This window comes from Lissotriton helveticus, chromosome 10 (genome assembly GCF_964261635.1).
Source record: "Lissotriton helveticus chromosome 10, aLisHel1.1, whole genome shotgun sequence".
Lineage (NCBI taxonomy): Eukaryota > Metazoa > Chordata > Amphibia > Caudata > Salamandridae > Lissotriton > Lissotriton helveticus.
The window spans coordinates 730,941,762-730,961,143 of record NC_136071.1 but is presented as its reverse complement, the minus strand read 5'-3'; the positions used below and the strand labels follow the sequence as shown (position 1 = coordinate 730,961,143).

Below are 19,382 nucleotides of genomic sequence, written 5' to 3'. Positions count from 1 at the left end.
ACTTAGTGGAGTCACGCCTGGCAGACAAAATGACATCCACCACATCGTGTGGGAGAGTAAAGGAAATCAGGTTTCCCCGTTCAATCTCCAGGCATGAAGGTGTAAGGTCTGGAGGTGGGGGTGTAGAACCTGCCCCTCCATCTGGGAGAGGAGATCTGCCCTGTGAGGTAGACGGAGCGGAGGGCACGAGGAGAGGTGGAGAAGATCTGTATACCACACCCTTCTTGGCCAATCCGGGGCGATCAATATGACTTGGGCCCGGCCTTGGCGTATCTTCCTCAGAACCCGAGGAATCAAAGGTATGGGAGGAAACGCGTAAAGGAGTTGCGAGTCCCAACTCAACTGAAACGCGTCCCCCAAGGCTCCCTGCATCGGAAACTGGAGGCTGCAGAATGATGGGCAGTGAGCATTCTCACGAGTGGCGAACAGGTCCACCTGAGGAGTCCCCCACATCTGAAAGACATGTCGAACTACCTCTGGATGAAGCCTCCACTCGTGGTCGGCGAACTGCGACTGAGAGTGTCTGCACGAACGTTCAGAACTCCAGCCTGATGATTTGCCATCAGACAAATCTGATGGTCCTGAACCCAGGACCAGAGGCGCAGAGCCTCTCTGCGGAGACACTGCGACCCCACTCCTCCCTGCTTGTTGACATACCACATCGCGGTCGTGTTGTCCGTCAGGACTTGAACTGACTGACCGCGAAGGGAAGGGAGGAAGGCCTTGAGTGCCAGACGAATCGCCCGTAACTCTAGAAGGTTGATGTGAAGCAACCTTTCCTCTGGAGACCAAAGACCCTTGATCTCCAGATCCCCCAGATGAGCACCCCACCCTAGAGTGGATGCATCCGTTATCACTGTGGCCACCGATGGAGGTAGTTGAAAAGGCTTTCCTTGTGACAGATTGCCTTCCACGCTCCACCAAGACAGATCCGCTGCAGTTTCTCTGGAGATCCTCACTGACTCCCTGAGATCTCCGCCATGCTGATACCACTGCCTGCGGAGGCACCATTGGAGTGCCCTCATGTGCCAGCGTGCATGGTTGACCAACAGAATGCAAGAAGCCATCAGACCGAGCAGACGTAGGACCTTCAGGACTGGAACAACCACTCCATTGTAGAATAAAGGAATCATTTCCTGTATGTCGCGAATCCTTTGAGGAGGAGGGAATGCACGGCATACAGTAGTGTCCAGTACCGCACCTATGAACAGGTTGCGCTGGGAGGGCACCAGGTGAGATTTGGGTACATTTATCGAAAAACCCAACCTGTGCAACAACTGAGTTGTTTCCTGCAGGTGATGGAGCACCTTCCCCGGCGACTCTGCTTTGATCAGTCAGTCGTCCAGATACAGGAATACAGGTATCCCGACCTCCTGAGATGTGCTGCCACCACTGCAATCACCTTGGTGAAGACTCGAGGCGCAATAGTAAGACCAAACGGAAGGACCGCAAACTGGTAGTGCTGCGACCCAACCGTGAAACGGAGATACTTTCTCTGCGACTTCAGGATGGGAATATGAAAATACGCATCCTGCAAATCGATTGACACCATTCAGTCTTCTTCCAGCAGCGCCTGAAGAACCTGAGCAAGGGTGAGCATCTTGAACTTCTCCTGTCTCGGATACAAGTTCAAGATCCTTAGATCCAGGATTGGCCGAAGCCTGCCATCCTTCTTGGGGAACAGAAAGTACCGGGAGTAGCATCCCTGACCCCTTTCCTGCTCTGGAACCACCTCTATCGCACCTTTTCTGAACAGCGCCAGGACTTCTTCCTGCAGGAGAAGCAGGTGGTCCTCCGAACAATAACCCTGGCAAGGAGGGTAATTTGGGGGAAATTCCCGAAAGGGAAGAGCATACGCATTCCCCACGAGATTGAGCACCCAAAGATCTGATGTAATCAATTCCCAATCTCGTAGGAAATGGGTAAGCCGACCCCCCACTGGGCCCACATGATCCGGAATGGCGGATCTAGGGCTGCTTTGCTGCGTTGGCAAGGGGCTGGGAAGGGGAAGAGGAGGAAGAGGCGACATGACGACCTCCGGGACGTGCTCTCTGTTCTGCCCCTGTACGCCTTGTACAGTGTGTTTTGCTGCTGCTGCGGCTGAGTTGACTTGAAGGAACGAAAAGAAGATCTGCCAAACCCTCTAAAACATTTCCCAAAGGTGCCCCTGGTCTTAAGGCCCAACAACTTAGCCGTTGCCCTGCTGTCTTTAAAACGTTCTAAGCGGTACAAAAGGGGGTGGTGGTGACGTTCTAAAGCAGCGTCTGCCTTTTTGCCAAACAAACCAGTCCCGTCGAATGGAAGATTCATTAATGCAGACTGGACATGCGATGAAAACTCAGACGATTTTAGCCATGCAGCTCTCCTCGTAGCCACCGAAGAGCCCATGACTCTCGCCACAGAATCTGCTGTGTCCAAACCACTCTGGATAACCTGCCTTGCTGCAGTCTGAGTGTCCGAGATTACCTCCTGGAAGTCTTTTCTATCATCCTCCGGTATCTTTGGCACCAACTGTTTTACAGTATCCATCAGGGCGTGTATATATATGCCCCATCAGGCAGGTCGCATTTGTGGACTTTAAAGCCATGCTGGCGGAGGAGAAAATCTTTTTAGTAGCCTGATCCTGTTTCCTCGACTCCTTTTCTGCAGGAACCTGTGGAAAAGCTCCCGTTGATCTCTTGGAACAGGCCGCCTGCACCACCAAACTCTCAGGCAGAGGGTGAGTGGACAAAAATTCCGGGTCATCAGGAGCAACTCTATATCTCCTAGCAACAGCCCTAGATACTGCAGGAGCTGACAAAGGTTTCTTCCAAACGTCTAAAATTGGCTCTGCAAGAGCATCATTAAAAGGCAACATTGGTTCAATCACTGAAGATGGTGAGTGAAGGACCTCTGTGAGCAGATTCGACTTAAACTCAGCAGTAGACAGAGTAATGTTCAATAAATTTGCTGCCTTCCTTATCACGACATGGTATGGAGCCACATCTTTAGAGGGTGCATCCGACACTGAGGCTAGATCCCACTCAGGGGACAGTTCAAGGCCACTAGCCACCGTCAGGTCATCAAATGGGTCCTCAGACTCCTGCAGCTCACCCTCCTCCAAATTAACCTCACGAAACCTCTCTTCCTCCATAAGCCTCTGGGATTCACGCCTCGACCTGTACTTCACATACAATGCCGACGGATCCACTGTCGACTCCGCCGGTGCCGATCCCTACGTCCGACGAGGAAACTTCACACGAGGTCGTTCGGGGTTCGCCATCGGAGTTGATGGATTCGGCGCGATGGAATCGGCGTCGACGGCTTCGGCGACGATGGCTTCGGAGTCGAAGGCCTCGCCGGCGTCGGAAAATGCCAATGCGGCGCTGGAGCCGGCATAAAGGGCATAAAGGGCGCAGGAGCATAGGCCTGGGGAACACCCAGACTAAACGCCATCGGACCCGTGGGACCAGCAGGAGCCCCAGTGGGGTACATAGCCCTGGAGTATATTCCAAACATTGCATTCAGGAACTGCGCCGGATCCTGACCTGTAGCCGGGAAGGCTGGGTACGAATCCCCGGGCTGCTCTTGAGGGCGTGGAGTCGAAACGACGCCGACCTCCTCTTCGGGCTGGTGCACCGGAGTCGACGGACACTCGGGCAACGGAGCCTCTCCCTCACCAACCACCTCCACCTCACCTTCATCCTCCCGACCTGAAGGATAGGACGGAACCGGAGATGGATTCGTTATCTGCCTCGGTGAACCTGGCGAATTCGCGTGCGACACTTCACCCTCGGCATCCTGCTCTTCCGAATCCGAAGACACCAATACCTTCTCAACCAGCTTCACCTGTGACTTCGGCTTTGAACCAGAGTCCTTCTTCGAGTGATGTCGGGATTCATGGGCAGTCTTCTTATGTTTCTTCTTTGAAGATCTCGAAGCATGGGCCGAGGACGAGTCCGAGCGCGACCTCGAACGAGACCTTGACCTCGAACGCCGAGTTCGCGACCTCGAACTTTTCTTCCTTTAAGTTTAGCCACGAGAAGCTTGGTTTCTCTCTCCCGGAGGGCCTAAGGCGTCATCTTCCTACAAGACTGGCAGTCTTCGACGTCATGGTCGGAGCTTAGACACCACACGCAGCAATCATGAGGATCAGTAATGGACATTGTTTTGCCACATTCCCCACAAGCTTTAAACCCGGTCTTCTTCGAAGACATGTCGAGAGAGAAGACAATGAAGCACAATTATAACAAAGTAACAAGGTTACTGCAATAGCTACGGACGATCCCTAGAAAACCGTTAGCGTCGACGACGCGGAAAAAAGGGAACTGATGTCATCACGCCGGCGTGGGCCTATTATGGTGTCGGTGACGTCAGCGGAGTCACACGCGATGCCGTGCCTCTGTGACGTCGGTCCAAGTCGGCGTGAAGCTACAAAAAGAATTTCCGGATGCCGCTGACGCAGGGGAATATTCACAAGGTGAGGAATCCACTGGCAGATGTATCTATCAGAATATAGAAATTTAAATGTACACACATGTGGAGGAAAACACTTACAACATTAGAGTGATGATGAACCTGATTAGGATAAAGTACAGAACATTAGATATTTCAAACTGATTCTTTAGCCCAAAAAAATCGAACCTGAATCCCAATATGCAATTGTTTGGTGCATTTCAATTTGTCTGCATGAGATTACCCCAGCGGAATAAGAGCAGCTCTGCACTCTTTGCAGAAAGAATTATGGAGATCTTACAGATGATCCAGAGATGCTATCATACACTGATGAAATCAGCATTACAGGTGATGACTTGACTGAACATCTAGATAGGGAGGACAGAATAGTGACACTCGTAGCCTGGCACTGCTATAAAATAAAGTTAAAAAAATTGAAAGCTGCACATCTTAAAGGTTTTTTTCCGTGTATATGAATTATTCAGTGAGGGTAAAGTATTGGCACCTGACTGCCTACAGAAGTGTGCACCTTTGCAACCTCCAAGAACACTAAGAAAGTTACAAGCCCTTATGGGTTTTCTTAACTTGGAGGAGCTTACATGCCACATTATACAGAGTGAGTGAAGGGAATTATTTACACCTGCATACTCAGACATATTGGACAAAAACATGCACAGCTATCTTCCATGTACTGCAAGCCGCAAGACAAACCTAGCAATTTGAATCTAGCATTTAAAGCTACAGATATGCAGTTTATAAAGAGGGACAGACAACCCCTAGAGCTTACAGATGACATTTGTATTTCCCTGCGGAGAAATGATTTACTCCTAGTGAGAAAATCCTCACTGCAGAACAGCCAGTCATACTGAAGAAGCTTCCTCTCATACAGTGAAAACAATTTACATTTTCAACAGCACGCAGTCTAGCAATGACAAGATCTAGTATTTCAATGCACATGCTCTACACCTACGGTGGGTGCAGTGGGCCTAATCTTTAAAGGTGACAGAATATGATTATGATTCACCACGTCAAACACAATAATTGTGGCGGTACATGCAGAACATTGCACAAACTCCAAATATTTAACCATACGCAAGTACAAAAGCAAGTTCTTTACAGACAGCTCTGTGCAGACTGCGGTTGGCACTAAACAGAAATACTCCACACCTTGGCCAGCAGTACAGGAAGCGTTTGAAGATGGTGACTTCAAGGCACTACGCACACCACTACATTTTAGATGAATCCACTTCAAAGTTAACATAAATGCATGTCGGTGCCAACACTTGTGTTGGACTCAGCATTCAGTGTATAGGGTTACAATGTGGATTTACCACCTTGATACCTGAATAGAGTCAGATTCAAAGGGTGAATCGATAACAAATAAACATTAGCAAAAGGAAGTTGTTGTACAGGACAAGCTGCCTTTCAGCCATGTACCACACTGTGGACCTTCAAAAGTGAAGGAATTCACAGTAAAGTGAACTGTGCAGCAGCTGTGGCTGCAGAGACAGTGGAGCAAACCTTTAAATTTGCTACTCTGATTCAATCTCATATCAAGATTGATGCTGACAGTTTGTTGGCAATACAAATAACATTAAAAGGCAAAAAGCCTTCTGAAGAAAATAGCTTCAAGAAAGATAGGGGCCCGATGTAGGTAAATCTGATTTACCGACTCTAGAATACCGAATTTTAACGATTCGGTATTCTAGAATCTGTAAATCAGATGTAGGAAAACAATTTGGTAATTTTTACCGAATCTGTATGATTCTGTAATTACCGAATGGTAATTTCCATTGATTTCTTTGGGCCTTGAGGCCCAAAGGAATCAATGTCAATTACCGAATCTGTAAATACCGATTCGGTGCAATTACCAAATTTGCAAGGGGGACAGGGCGTCACTTTGACACCCTGTTGCACCCCTGATTCTGGCTTGTGTGCCATGTGGCACACATACATGGCACAGGTGTACATGCACAGATGTGCATGTACACAGGAATTCGTTATTCACCATGACGTAGTATGTCATGGTAAATAACGAATTCTTAAGGGCCGGTGGCACTGTATTCAGTGCCACCTACATCACACATTTGCGATTCGGTAAATTTACCGATTCGGTAATTTACAGAATCGGTATATTTACCGAATCTGTAAATTTAAGGCCCCCTACATCTAAAACTCCAAATACCGGTCGGAAAAGGCCGAAATCGGCGGTTACCGACCGGTATTTGGCCTCCTACATCTGGCCCATAATGTTTTGGGGATAGGCATAGAACTAATGAGTAAGCTAGATTAGATTTAGTCAGGGCAGGTCCTTAAGGGATAGGTTTAGTTCATGCTGGCATCAGCACTACTGTATCAATGCTACAGCAACAATATGAGTAACGATCTTTACCTAAGATTGCAAAATATGTGACGCAATTTGCCATTTGTCAACAAATACAGCATTCAACTGTTGTAAGACCAGCATCTACACCCCACACCACATTCACAAAGGGCTCAGCGTAATTTTCCTCAATCATATTGGGTTACTCCAGATGAACAACATACGTACTTATTTATTGCCAACAATTCCCTCTCTAGATTAGTTTATGTTTGGCAATACAAAATTCCACTTTTCAAGCAGTTATAAAAGGTTTTCAGTGCCTAGTAGCAATCCGAGCAATCACACATTCCATTAAGACAATCGCACTGTATTCGCCGCTAAGGCATTTAGGGATGCTATGTCTGCTTTGGAACTATGAATGCTATTCTTGCACCCATTTTAGTTCAGAATCAAACTATGTATTAGAACAAACCAATTGTATGCTTAAAATATGCCTTCACTGCTTGTGTATTAGCTATAGTATTGTTGTGGTATCACACATTGTGATCAGCACAGAGATCACTGAATAACCTGCCTAGAAGAGTATTAGGTGGTCACACCCCATATGAGATACTCTTTGGTGAACCCATGGATGAACCTGATTTTATCTCCTTGGAATAGTGACGGAATCAAAGACAAATTCACTTGACCATGTTTCACGATTGGATTTGTTACAGAACATTCATGAAGTTAGAGGGAAGGTCCCTAAATTAAAGACTCCACCACTATTGAAGATAAAGCTGCTGATGGATGCCTTGAAAGGTCCTCTGTGAAGGATTTGAGACCACTCCAGATATCTCTTCAGTAATGGCCTAGGAGGGCAGTGGTGGTGGCTGTTTTTAGCAATATAGCTGCTGAGCTATGCATCTCCTTACCAGCCGTATCCATTCTTTTGCTCTTCCTGTCAACTATTATGAATATTTAGGGGGCAGGAGCATATTTTCACCAAACAGAAGACACTAATACAGAATTCAGCTAAGTATTGATCTTTAAGACGCCCGGTCTTGTTGGGCTGGCTTGTATTTCTTAGGCAGATATGGAGTTGCTGCCTTGAGAGTGGTGGGTATAAGGAATTTCTCTGTCATCAATTCTAGTATTCCATGCAACACAGGTAGGAGATGCCTTGGAGATGCTTTTGGTAGATGGGTCATCATTATCACAAATACCGATGTTTGATGCTTTGTAATGCCCTGCCTGTTCATCCAACCTCCTCATTCCACTCCTCTATCCTAGAAACGTTCTGTAGATACATGCCTTACTTTTTATTATGTGCTGTAGAAATGACAGAGCTCTTAATCCTGATTCGATGAAAAATATTTAGAAAGCATTAACTATTAAGAAAAGACTATGAATAACCAATTGTTTGAGGTCTGTTACTTGTTCTGCTACTCCTTTCACTGAAAGCATCCATAAAGGAGTCTGAAACGACAAGGAATGACAGCATGATAGCAAATTCCTCACCCGAGTCATCAGGTTGGATAGGAGCAAACCAGCCAATTCAATTTCCTACTGTATTGGATGTGAGAGATAAGCTGCGGATGCCACTGAGTCAACCTTTCCTTAAGGAAACTGACAACTGATAATGGCAGGGTGCAATTCAGGTCTAGAACCACTCAAAAGCAGGAGAGGAGGAGTCAGGAAAAGTATGGGCTACGGTAGGTCAGAAACAGATACTGCCTACAGGAGAAGTTACGTTGCACAAACCGGAGCACCACCGTGGAATAATTAGAATGGAGTGAGACTGGGAGCCGTGACTCATGACCAAAGGAGAGAGATGGTGCTTATAGTACAGAGTGCAGTCATGCCCTAAATTATGATTCCTAAGGCAGGAGAAGCAAAGGGTAGGCAGTCCAGTTGCTGTAAAAGTAAGGTGACAACTTGCATTGTTAAATCTGCAACACTGCAGGCTATGTTACCCAAACAAAAAAAGGACTAAGGTGAAAAAAAACTGTAAAACAAGAATCAGAGAAATCGAGGTGAAACACTATGGCAAGAACTAATAAACCCAAAACAAGCAGGCACCAAGTACGTTAATAAGTGAAAAGAAAAGGGTGCAGTTTGTATTTCTCAAAAGCAAGAGGACTTGAATATATATGATGCACCTCTGCATGAGTCATACAAGCATGCAGTGTACAAGAGTGAATAGGACTTCAAGGTAAGGAACGCTTGATTTGTTATTGCACTGTTAAAACCTCAATCTTTACCAAAATCATGCACTCCCATTGCACATATATCTATTATTATCGGATGCATTTCAATGTGACAATATACCATCTGAATGTTCCAGGAAGCTATTTGTAACCCTAAATAATGTTTCATTACATATGCTTTGGTTTAATTTTTTTGTGTGTTTTTAAACTTGTTTTTGAGGGTACCAATCATAATATTGGGACAACTTGACAGATAATTAAAACATCTTATGCCTTGAAAACACTTAACATTATTGGCATAATACTATTTATCCAATCAATAATTTCTGTCACAAGGTGACATCACTCAACAAATATTTACTTTCTTTTAGTTTTTACTTGCCTGCTCATTGCTAGTTGAGGAGATACTGGATTCTGCCTCATCTAGACCTTTCTCTTCCATTTTGGGCTTCCAAAACCTTCCTTCACGAAGGAATCGTTGATGCAGTTCCATCTCATCACATGCTTTTTTCCATCCCATGCTACGTTTTACATGTAGCTGATGTATATTGACTGTGATTTCCTGAATGTTCTCGGATGGAATCCATGCCCTTTATGAAATGTTTGTAAAAAAATTTTAAAATCGAAAGAACTAAACAATTTGCTTTAATACAAAGGTTTTGAAAACAAAAACTTCAGAATCAAAATTGAGAAACTCAAGCACACCCATGAAGTGCCAAAGAGATGGCAAAGCACATTTGTTAAACTAACTTACTTGCAGTTTTAGTTCCCAATTATGGGTATCTTCCTTGCAGTCATTTTATACATGAGTCCTGAATATCTCCCCCTCTACGCTGGATCCCAGAATACGTTTTCAATAGACTGAAGACAAATCTTTAAGCAAAATAGATATATGAAATAGTATTTGATGTTACGATGTAATTTGTGAGTAGCTAAACCATGGAGATGCAAAATACTTCTATCATCACGTATATGAAAAAGACAGATTAGAAAAAATGCTAAATATACAAAATGGATAAAAAGAATTGAAGACAAAATTAATTTAAAAACAATTGGATAATTAGAGATACCCTAGCAAGTGGCTGGTATATTATTTTGCAAACAGGTTCCATCTTTGTTACTAGTTTGATTGATTTAGATGTTTTAGGTTATTAAGCCAAACAAAGTGTACCCACCAGGGCAAAACAAGTAAATACACCTTCACTGTACAACTTATTTTGTAGGAAGGATTGTTAAGGCATGCCTTCTTTATCAGCTACTTGTAACGTGGCTCACATATTCTGCATACTAGATTCAACTCGTTAGGTTGACATCTTTTTCTCGTGGTGCCCTTCGCCACACTTTCTGCTAATGCGTGAATGTGATCCTGTTTGTGCAACTCTGATAGACACCAACACCTGGTAGACTGTACAGTTAGTTCCAGGGTCGTACTCGAAGAAGACAATGCCATTGTTTTCCTTTCTATCTGTGATCGTTAAGAGATGCTTCATTTCAGCTTCACACAACCAAACGAGCTGCTCTGCCACAGTTGATAAGAGCACTATTTTATTATACAAACGATTTCCAAACTAAAGCTCTGTGAGTGAAGATTTCCATGCAGGGATTATCAAGGAACTGCTGCAAACAGAGACTGAGATGCAGCCCTGCTGACTTCAACCTCCATCCTGCTAAGGAAGATAACTTGTGCACTGCAACCAGCTTCCTGACACCGAAGACGACGGTATAGGGGTTAGGCTATCCCAATTGATCTGGCAGAATGGTGCTCCCTTTAGTATAGTAACAGACACAGATAGAAGTAAGCAAACATTAGCAACAATTAACCTAGTTGAATTGTTTGTATTGTTAGTGCTGATTAGAGTAATATCTCATCTTTATATTAATAGCAGCTTGTGCTTTTTATGCAAGAATATGATCATTTCAATTAATGTTTAAAAATACATTGTCATATCTTTCTTGTATTTACCTTGGGCATGCATAAGTGACAAAAAACGAAAGAATTAGATCTCTTTCCACGGACTCCTTGGGAATCAGAGGGTCATGTTCGAGATTGCCAACAACCTCTGTTACACTGGTTGGTTTAGGGGTTGGGTGTGGTACTGTGAGCTAGCCACACCCCACCAAAACTCATGATGATATATGTGGACTAAGTGCATATATTGTGAAGTTTGAGGTGGTCTAATGCAGTGGTTCCCAAAATGTGCGCTGTGGCTCCCTGGGGAGCCAACAAACCTAGCCAGGGTAGCTGCGCACCAAGCACTTTAATGCATTTAATGTTGAAGGATCTGTTGGCTTCAGTTAAACCCTAATTAGACTTAAATGCATGATGTCGATGATTTGTAAGTGACACTCCGAAAGCTGTAAACGTAGTGCTTAATTGATGGCATGCCGCGGGAGATGACCGCCATATTTCACTGGATCCCCACGCTCCAACACTCTCGAAATAAGTGGAAGATGTCTGCATTATTTTGTTAGACTTGTTAATAGTTTCATTTTTTTCCAGATGCATTTTACACCAATGCAAGTTATCAGAAAAGTACAGTTGTCCTGTCTATTAAACACACTAAGTATTATTAAGTATTGAAATTTGTACTTGAATCATAGGTACTTCCAGTACACATTTCTTTCAGTACACACACATTTCCAGACAGGCCTGCTCTCTCGTTGAGCACAAGGAAGTAAAACACCATATACGGTATGCCGTCATTTGGAAGCAAGAAAAAAAGGACGTTTACATTTTTTTTCCAGAGGAATTTAAATTACAATAAAAAAGTTTGAGCTTTTGGTGTGTAAAATGTAAAAAAAATTACATTTTTGTTTGTTTTTCAAAATATAAAAGTATTAATTTTGTTATTAGAAATGCCAATAGTTAAAAAGTTAGCAAATGTTACATCTATAGCATTAGTAAAGGTAAATGTTTAGTTTTCCCCTGTCTTACATGTATTGATCTGACAAATCACAATGTTTTAACAAGAACAGAAGTGAAAACATTTAACATCTTTTTTATGACATTTGTAATAAAGCTTGAAACATTGACAGAAAATATTTGAACCAGTTGTTGTTGAATGGTTGCACAGATTGATGCTGTGGTGGCGCTGAGTGATGATGTTTTGGGGACAAGTGATGCTGTGGCGTTCAGTGATGCTGTTGTAGCGCATAGTGATGTTGTGGTGCCCCTGAGTGATGCTGTAGTGGTGCTGAGTGGTGCTGTGGTGGTGCTGAGTGATGCTGTGGTGGAAGTGTGCACTGCCGGGTGGTGGTGTGTGTGCCTGGTGGAAGCGTGCACTGACGGCTGGTGGTGTGTGTGCCTGGTGAAAGCGTGCACTGACGCTGGTGGTGTGTGCCTGGTGAAAGCGTGCACCGACGGCTGGTGGTGTGTGTGTGTGACTGGTGAAAGCGTGCACTGATGGCTGGTGGTGTGTGTGTGCCTGGTGAAAGCGTGGACTGACGTCTGGTGGTGTGTGCCTGGTGGAAGTGTGCACTGACAGCTGGTGGTGTTTGTGCCCGGCGAAAGCGTGCACTGATGGCTGGTGGTGTGTGTGTGGCTGGTGAAAGCGTGCACTGATGGCTGGTGGTGTGTGTGTGTGGCTGGTGAAAGCGTGCACTGATGGCTGGTGGTGGTGTGTGTGCCTGGTGAAAGCGTGCACTGACGGCTGGTGGTGTGTGCCTGGTGGAAGCGTGCACTGACGGCTGGTGTTGTTTGTGCACGGTGAAAGTGTGCACTGACAGCTGGTGGTGTTTGTGCCTGGTGAAAGCATGCACTGACGACTGATGGTGTCTGTGCCTGGTGAAACTGTGCACTGACGGTGTGGTTGTGTGTGTGGTTGTGTGTGTGGTTGTATATGTGGTTGTGCTTGTGTGTGTGGTTGTGTGTATGGTTGTGTGTGTGTGGTTGTGTGTGTGGTTGTGTGTGTGGTTGTGTGTGTGGTTGGGAGTGTGGTTGGGAGTGTGGTTGGGAGTGTGGTTGGGAGTGTGGTTGTGTGTGTGGTTGGGAGTGTAGTTGGGAGTGTGGTTGTGCGTGTGGTTGTGCGTGTGGTTGTGCGTGTGGTTGTGTGTGTGTGGTTGTGTGTTGTACTTGTGGTTGTTTGTGTGGTTGTGTGTGTGTGTGCATTGTGTGTGTGTGTGCTTGTGTGTGTGTGCTTGTGGGTGTGTGTGGTTGGGTGTGTGTGGTTGGGTGTGGTTGGGTGTAGTTGTGTGTGGTTGTGTGTGGTTGTGTGTGTGTGGTTGTGTGCGTGTGTGTGTGTGGTTGTGTATGTGGTTGTGTGTGTGGTTGTGTGTGTGTGTGGTTGTGTGTGGTTGTGTATGTGGTTGTGTGTGTGGTTGTGTGTGTGTTTATAAAGACGTTTTAGCTTTCAGAAGTAAGCAGCTCCAAGGCAGAACGCCTTTCTGTATAACCACTGTATCACATGTCGGATATTGAACAACGCAGGGTGTCACATATCTAATATCAACAAGCATGCCTTTGATCGCATTAATTAATGTATTTAATGCAAGGCACAGGCAGTCACAGAGTTCTATATTAACGTCAACACAACACGGCTTTCCGATAGCAAGGTCCGAGGAAATGTGCTCAGACTAGTGGATGTGGCGACAAACAGGGTATGATGCGTGTTATCACCTATTTAAATAGCACTCACCTGTGGAAGGCACCTCGAGAATGGTGTAATCACTGTGAGTGCTGTGGGTCTTGCGTATCAAAGTGTACAAGATATCTATCTAAGTCTTCAGTTACAAAAGCAAACTAGAATAGGAAACCGGTAAAAAATGGTAAATTGCTGTCCCATTAGCTAGCATTCTTTTGTTTTCTGTAATGAGGAATAACGAGAGCACAAGATGACTATATATACAAGCTACTTTCACCCGATGTTAAAGATCGGGGCTTTTGAGAGTCAGCATTTTTAATGATCGGTATGCTATGATAACAGTGGCAGGCAGTGGTAGGATGCACCAAAATCGATACGCCAACGCTACAATTGTAAGGTAATTTAAAAATCCAAAAAGACAGTAAAGCTTTTATACAATTATGCTTACATTTACCAGTTTTTTTCCATTTCTTGACATCAATGCATGTGTTGCGGTGGGCAGCAGCGTTCCTGCAGAATGTATTGTTTGCATGTAATTGCTGTTGGCCATATTAAGTGTGTCGTAAGTCACTCGGGTGCCTTTGTGTTACCAGAAGCCATTACGATCTACGCACTACGATCGCTGGGTGTGGTGGGCACTGGCAATTTCCTCGGCTCACCTTTGGGTCGTATTACCACCCATCGCTGATGCTCAGTGGCGTGAGTAGGTGTGTGAGCTGGGAAGACGAGGCAGGGACGCGCTTCTGGCACATTGCTGCACAAGAGAAACTAGGGTTTGCAGCATTGAAGCGCTGTGAAGATATACCCCGGAAGTCCACTCCCGCCCCGACATTAGGACTCTGGCTGAGTGGGCGGCTGTCAAAACGGTAACGTAGAGAACACTGTCTGTGCAGCAGGGGGTGGCGCCCCAGCGGAATGCGTGGGATGTTTACATCGATAAACTGAAGGCTAAAGCACACGAGACACTCCCTGAGAGCTAGCTTGGTGACAGTACGGAGTGCAAGCAGAAGTGAACAGCACAAGCAATATGGCCGCATACAATGCAGCGATCGTAGTGCGTAGCGTATGCCACTCTTATGTACATGCCGGAGCAACAGGTCAGCAGTTTCAGTGGGTGATGGGTAAAGCACTCACTTGGATATAGCCTTTCTCTTTACTTAATGTGAATTCGTGCGAGTTAAACTAACAGCACTTAGCAGCAGAATAAGGGTGGCAGAATAAGCCTGTTTAGAAAGTCTTAAGGGCATTCTTGTTTAAAGCAAGGTCATTGAGTAACATTTCGTCAAACAAGACATGCATGGGAAGTGGGGGGCGGCCGGGAAACTGAAAGTACGGCCGGCCATGAATAATTTTGGGAGGAGAAGCCGCAGAGCACGGCCGGCCGGCCATGAATAATTAGGGGAGGAGAAGCCGCAGAGCGCACGCTGGGAGAAGCCCTTTAATGTGGTGTCACGGCCTGGCGGCCGTGAACAAATACAAGAATAGAGAACAAATGGGGGGGGTGGGGGGAGTGCACGTGCATTGTGAGAGGGGGAGCAGGAGGTGAGCCTGAGAGTGGCTGAAGCAACATTGGTTTATAGGGTCTTCCCCGTTATAACTCATCAGTAACTGAAGCAACATTGGAGGGCAGAAGTAAATGGGTACCAGAAGCTAGAGAACAATATAGATGGTGCAGGGAGAGCAAACCTGCAATAGCAAGGTGGAGCTTGAGAAGGACGCAGACATGAAAGCAGCGTGGGTTGGGGAGCACACTAGGGAGAGCGCATCATGGAAGGGCGCAGGGGAGAGCCACACGGGCGAGAAAAGGCAGGGAGGAAGAGAAGCATTACTAGGTAGGCAGATGAAGAAAACGTGTGCTTTGGCGAGCTAAAACAAACAGAAACATGCACTGGAATATTGTGCAAAGCATCGCACACTGTCAAAAAATAACCACGGTGCACATTATGTGGTGGGGCAAGCTCGTATGTGGTGTGCGAGGCGGGCAGAAAGGACGGCCGTGGGAGGTGGGAGGGGGAGAGATGCTGATGTCAGATTAGCTGCGGAGCGGATCTCTTTCAAGTAGCTCACGGCCTCAAGGCCGTGAAAGTTAAAGCAATTAGGGGGGAGGTGGGAGGGAGGCTGATAGGCAGAAGGCTCGGGTAAGCTCGTGCACGAGGACGTGCACTTCTCGAAATCCGCTTTTTGGGAGCGTTTTGAGAGCCTTGGGTTTAAGTAGTGGTTTAGCTGCATTAGACTCGCATACTCATTCCTGCGGAATGGAGTAGGCGAGACCTAAAAAGGACGTTTAAATTTTTTTCTCCAGAGGAATTTAAATTACTTGTATTACTTTGGAGGCAATTTTAGGGAGGAGAAAGCAAAAATAAAGCTGTATATGGTTTAAAAAAATTGATAGTCATCCTGCCGAGACAGGTGTGCAGGCATGTATGACATGGGTAGAAATGGAAGTGCATGGAAAAATTCTTCAAGCGCAGAAACACTTTGGCATTGGGGCCTACATGCATAGGGGTTCTATCTGTACTGTAAGTGGGATATAAAGGTTTTAGAGGGTACTCTAAAAAATGCATGGACAAAGAAGTTTAACTAGGAATATTTTATTAGAGGCGTCGCCTTAGGAATACGAAAAACTCTGCATATACGATTATAATACTTTCATCAGCTTCATCCCAATTATTTTCAGGGAGAAAAATGCAAGTACTCCCGTGGCCGGGCTCCCATCCACCCCACCCTCCAACAAAAGTAACAGTGGGGAGCCACGGGCAATGGCCAATGGGTCAAGGGAGCAGCGGGTTGAAAAAGTTTTGGAACCACTGGTCTAATACACAGTCCTGCTATATTTTTAGGAACTGTATATCACCTTAGATAAATATGCTATAAGTGTTTCCATAGCGGCATATACAATGAGTGCTTCACCTAATTACCTTTGATGATGATGACCAAAGAAGCGTACATCAACTTGATTTTCTTCTTTTTTCATTACCTTGGCAGGCCAAAATCCAAAACCTTTCATTTTGGCCCACACCAACTCATGCGTTGGAGTCTGCGAAGAAATGTTCAAAATTAGTAATGGTGAGGGTAAGAATAAAAATGACAATTTCTGTACACAATTCAGTTATATGTAATATTTCCAACACATTACAAAGTTCATTGTTATGTTTAATTTATAATTTTCACAATAATCTTTCTGTAATATCAAATGGACGCAGATAAGGAACGCAGGTGAACCACTTTATGGTTTGGGTCAAAAGGTTCACGCTGTTTGCTTTATTCTTTACTTGTGAAGAAATCAAAATTCCTGCTAAATGTATGCTCTTCTTTACTGGATCCAGGTATTTGAGCACATAGCTTAAGTTGTCTGTGCCATCATTTAAACTGTACAGCTTACTAATCAGATGCCTTAGACTTTCAGTAGAAAAGTGTGCACATGCATATCATTTCTAAACTATATATTGTCTTAGTAAATGTTGTCAGAGGAAACACTATAACTGAAAAGTTTGCAGAAGTCAGTTCTGTAGACTTACAGTGCAAGTCATTTTATTTTACACAACTGAAACACATGCAATGACTTTGTCAAGTAAAATTAATGGTGACCCGTCAATATGAAGTCAATTGCCTATTTTGGAAAATTACCAATGCAGGTGCATTCCCGTCTTAGCCTATGGGACAGTTATCTGGGGCTACTGCAAATGTGCCACACTCCAACAGGAGGAAAACCACTTCTGTAGGCACCTGTTACTACTCACATCTAATCCGCATTTTTGTAGGAGTAGTTGGCACCTCCATGTATGGAGGACTCTATAAGCTGGCACAGCTCCTCCTCTGTATTTCTATTTGGGTAAACGAGCAGGCTACCTTTATTCATATGGTCATTATCGACTGACTAGTCTGAAAGTGGGGTCATAAAACTGAATGGCTAAGCTATATACGGATTAGGCAGACGTGAATTGTTTACTTCCACTCACATTAGAGTTAAGGGAGATGTTGAAGGTATCAAAAATGTTTTAATGTCTTTTCATATGGCAAATCGTGAGGAGGAAGTATATAAACAAGCATTTGCAATTCAATAGGTCTTGCATTTACGCGAGTTTCATCATCTCAGACTGCATCCTCTACGATACCCAATGCAAAATAACCATTCTCGAGACAGAGGCCCTAGCAAATATTAACCGGTCATCTTCACTGTAACCCAATCATCAATCTTTACTCTGTTTTTCATCACCCCTTTCTTCAAATCTTATTCATGTCCTCCCTTTCACTTCCTTATAACCTTAGCAGTAAAAACATTCCAATTAAATGTCATGTACACTTGTTACTCAATCCAAATCGGAATCGAATTGCTCCCTGAAATCCTAGACACAAATGGTACTGAATAAGTATTAAGTATTAAGGTACTCAGTCCAGTAATTTCCAGTAATTTCAGAAATCGCTCTACCTCTACCTCTGTCCACCAACTCACAAGATCCATATGCCCACTCTGTTGGCCCACTGCACCAAAACATCATGAGATCATCCAGTGTTGCTGTAAAAATCCCCACATGGCATTGGACACATCCTGAACATCAGTTTGTAAAAATATAATTACTTATATTTGAAAATGTTCTTTCTGATGGATAGCTAGCCTTTCCACATACTCCTCATCATGAGTTCTTCCCTTTCCTTCAGGCTGGATCCGAAAGATTTGTTTTAGCACATGGAACTCACAGGCACCAGACTGTGTTGGTGTAACTCCAGCAGCAGATCAGCAAGATTTCTTTCCTGGAAGTAAGGAAGGAGATCCATTAAGGCACCAACTTCCTCTGGTGATGCCTGTTCCGCGTAACTTTCTGCACTCCACTAAACACAAGTCAGAATGAAGATGAAGCTAATGATAATTAAATGTTTCGGAAAGAACTTTACAGAATAATTTACAGTTCCTCAGCAGAACAAAGACAAGAGGACAATTTGGAATCTGCAGGAGGACTATTAGATCTATAAGAAAGTATAGTGCGGAAAATAAGTAACAATTTATTCTAATGGCTACTTCTTATTGCAGATTCATAGTTATAAGCCAATCCCAAAGCAGCACAGCAACAGGAGGTGAGACAGAGCTCATTAACCGTTAATCTTTTACCCTAAAATTCTGAAGGATTGACCCACCAAACTGTGGCTCATTCAATGCATTTGAATTAATGAAGTAGTGCTTATTGAAAGCCTGAATAGAAAACAGAGTAATGACGCTCATGGAGAGAGCTGCCATACCCACTTGGAGATCTTGCTTGGTTAGAATGTAGAAGCTCCGGATGCATAATGTCACCAGTCTATTTACAAACCACACTACTTATCTTTGGACCTGTAAAGCCAATGAATTACTGGTCATCAATTGAATGAGGATGAGGAAAAAGAAGGATGAACGGTCCTCAATGCAAATGACTTTTGGGAAGAAAAATTATTTCAATCTCATAACTTCATAATCTGGATCAACAATGAAACAGGAACCTTATTCTAGTGATTGGGTTGGTCCTGGTTGATTCGAGCTAAGAGATTGAATATGCTTTTAAATTGATTGTTCTAACCATATGCACTTTCTGTATCCTGTTTGTTGTGTATTCTATGGATTACCAGTGGTATTAATTTATGTGCATGTTGTAATTATCTTATTTGTACTGGGGATCCGCTAGTGGAACCTTTTTATTGCGAATGGTTTGTATGTCGTCTTTTATGAATTTCTTTTATTCGAAATAAAGACAAACTGAACTGACAGCCAAAATGGTGTTCTAAGTAGTTCTTAATTGTGCTCAGGTTGAGGCATTTTCTAGTGAAGGAAATGGCAACTTCCATGAGGGAAGCAATATCAGCAGACATCAGGTCAGTGCATTGACA

The 19,382-nt window shown here is 44.4% G+C and overlaps 1 protein-coding gene across 4 annotated transcripts in view; it reads right to left on the bottom strand.

The window, feature by feature from the left end:
- The window catches only part of ZMYND11 (zinc finger MYND-type containing 11), an 836,880-nt gene that overhangs the window by 297,874 nt on the left and 519,624 nt on the right, over positions 1-19,382 (bottom strand). For all 4 annotated transcript variants that reach the window (XM_078663281.1, XM_078663280.1, XM_078663283.1 and 1 more), the window contains 2 exons: positions 16,445-16,563; positions 9,329-9,536 (listed from right to left, as the gene is read on the bottom strand). In XM_078663281.1, the coding sequence (XP_078519407.1) occupies positions 9,329-9,536; positions 16,445-16,563 (327 nt within the window). The remainder of the gene's footprint in view (positions 1-9,328; positions 9,537-16,444; positions 16,564-19,382) is intronic.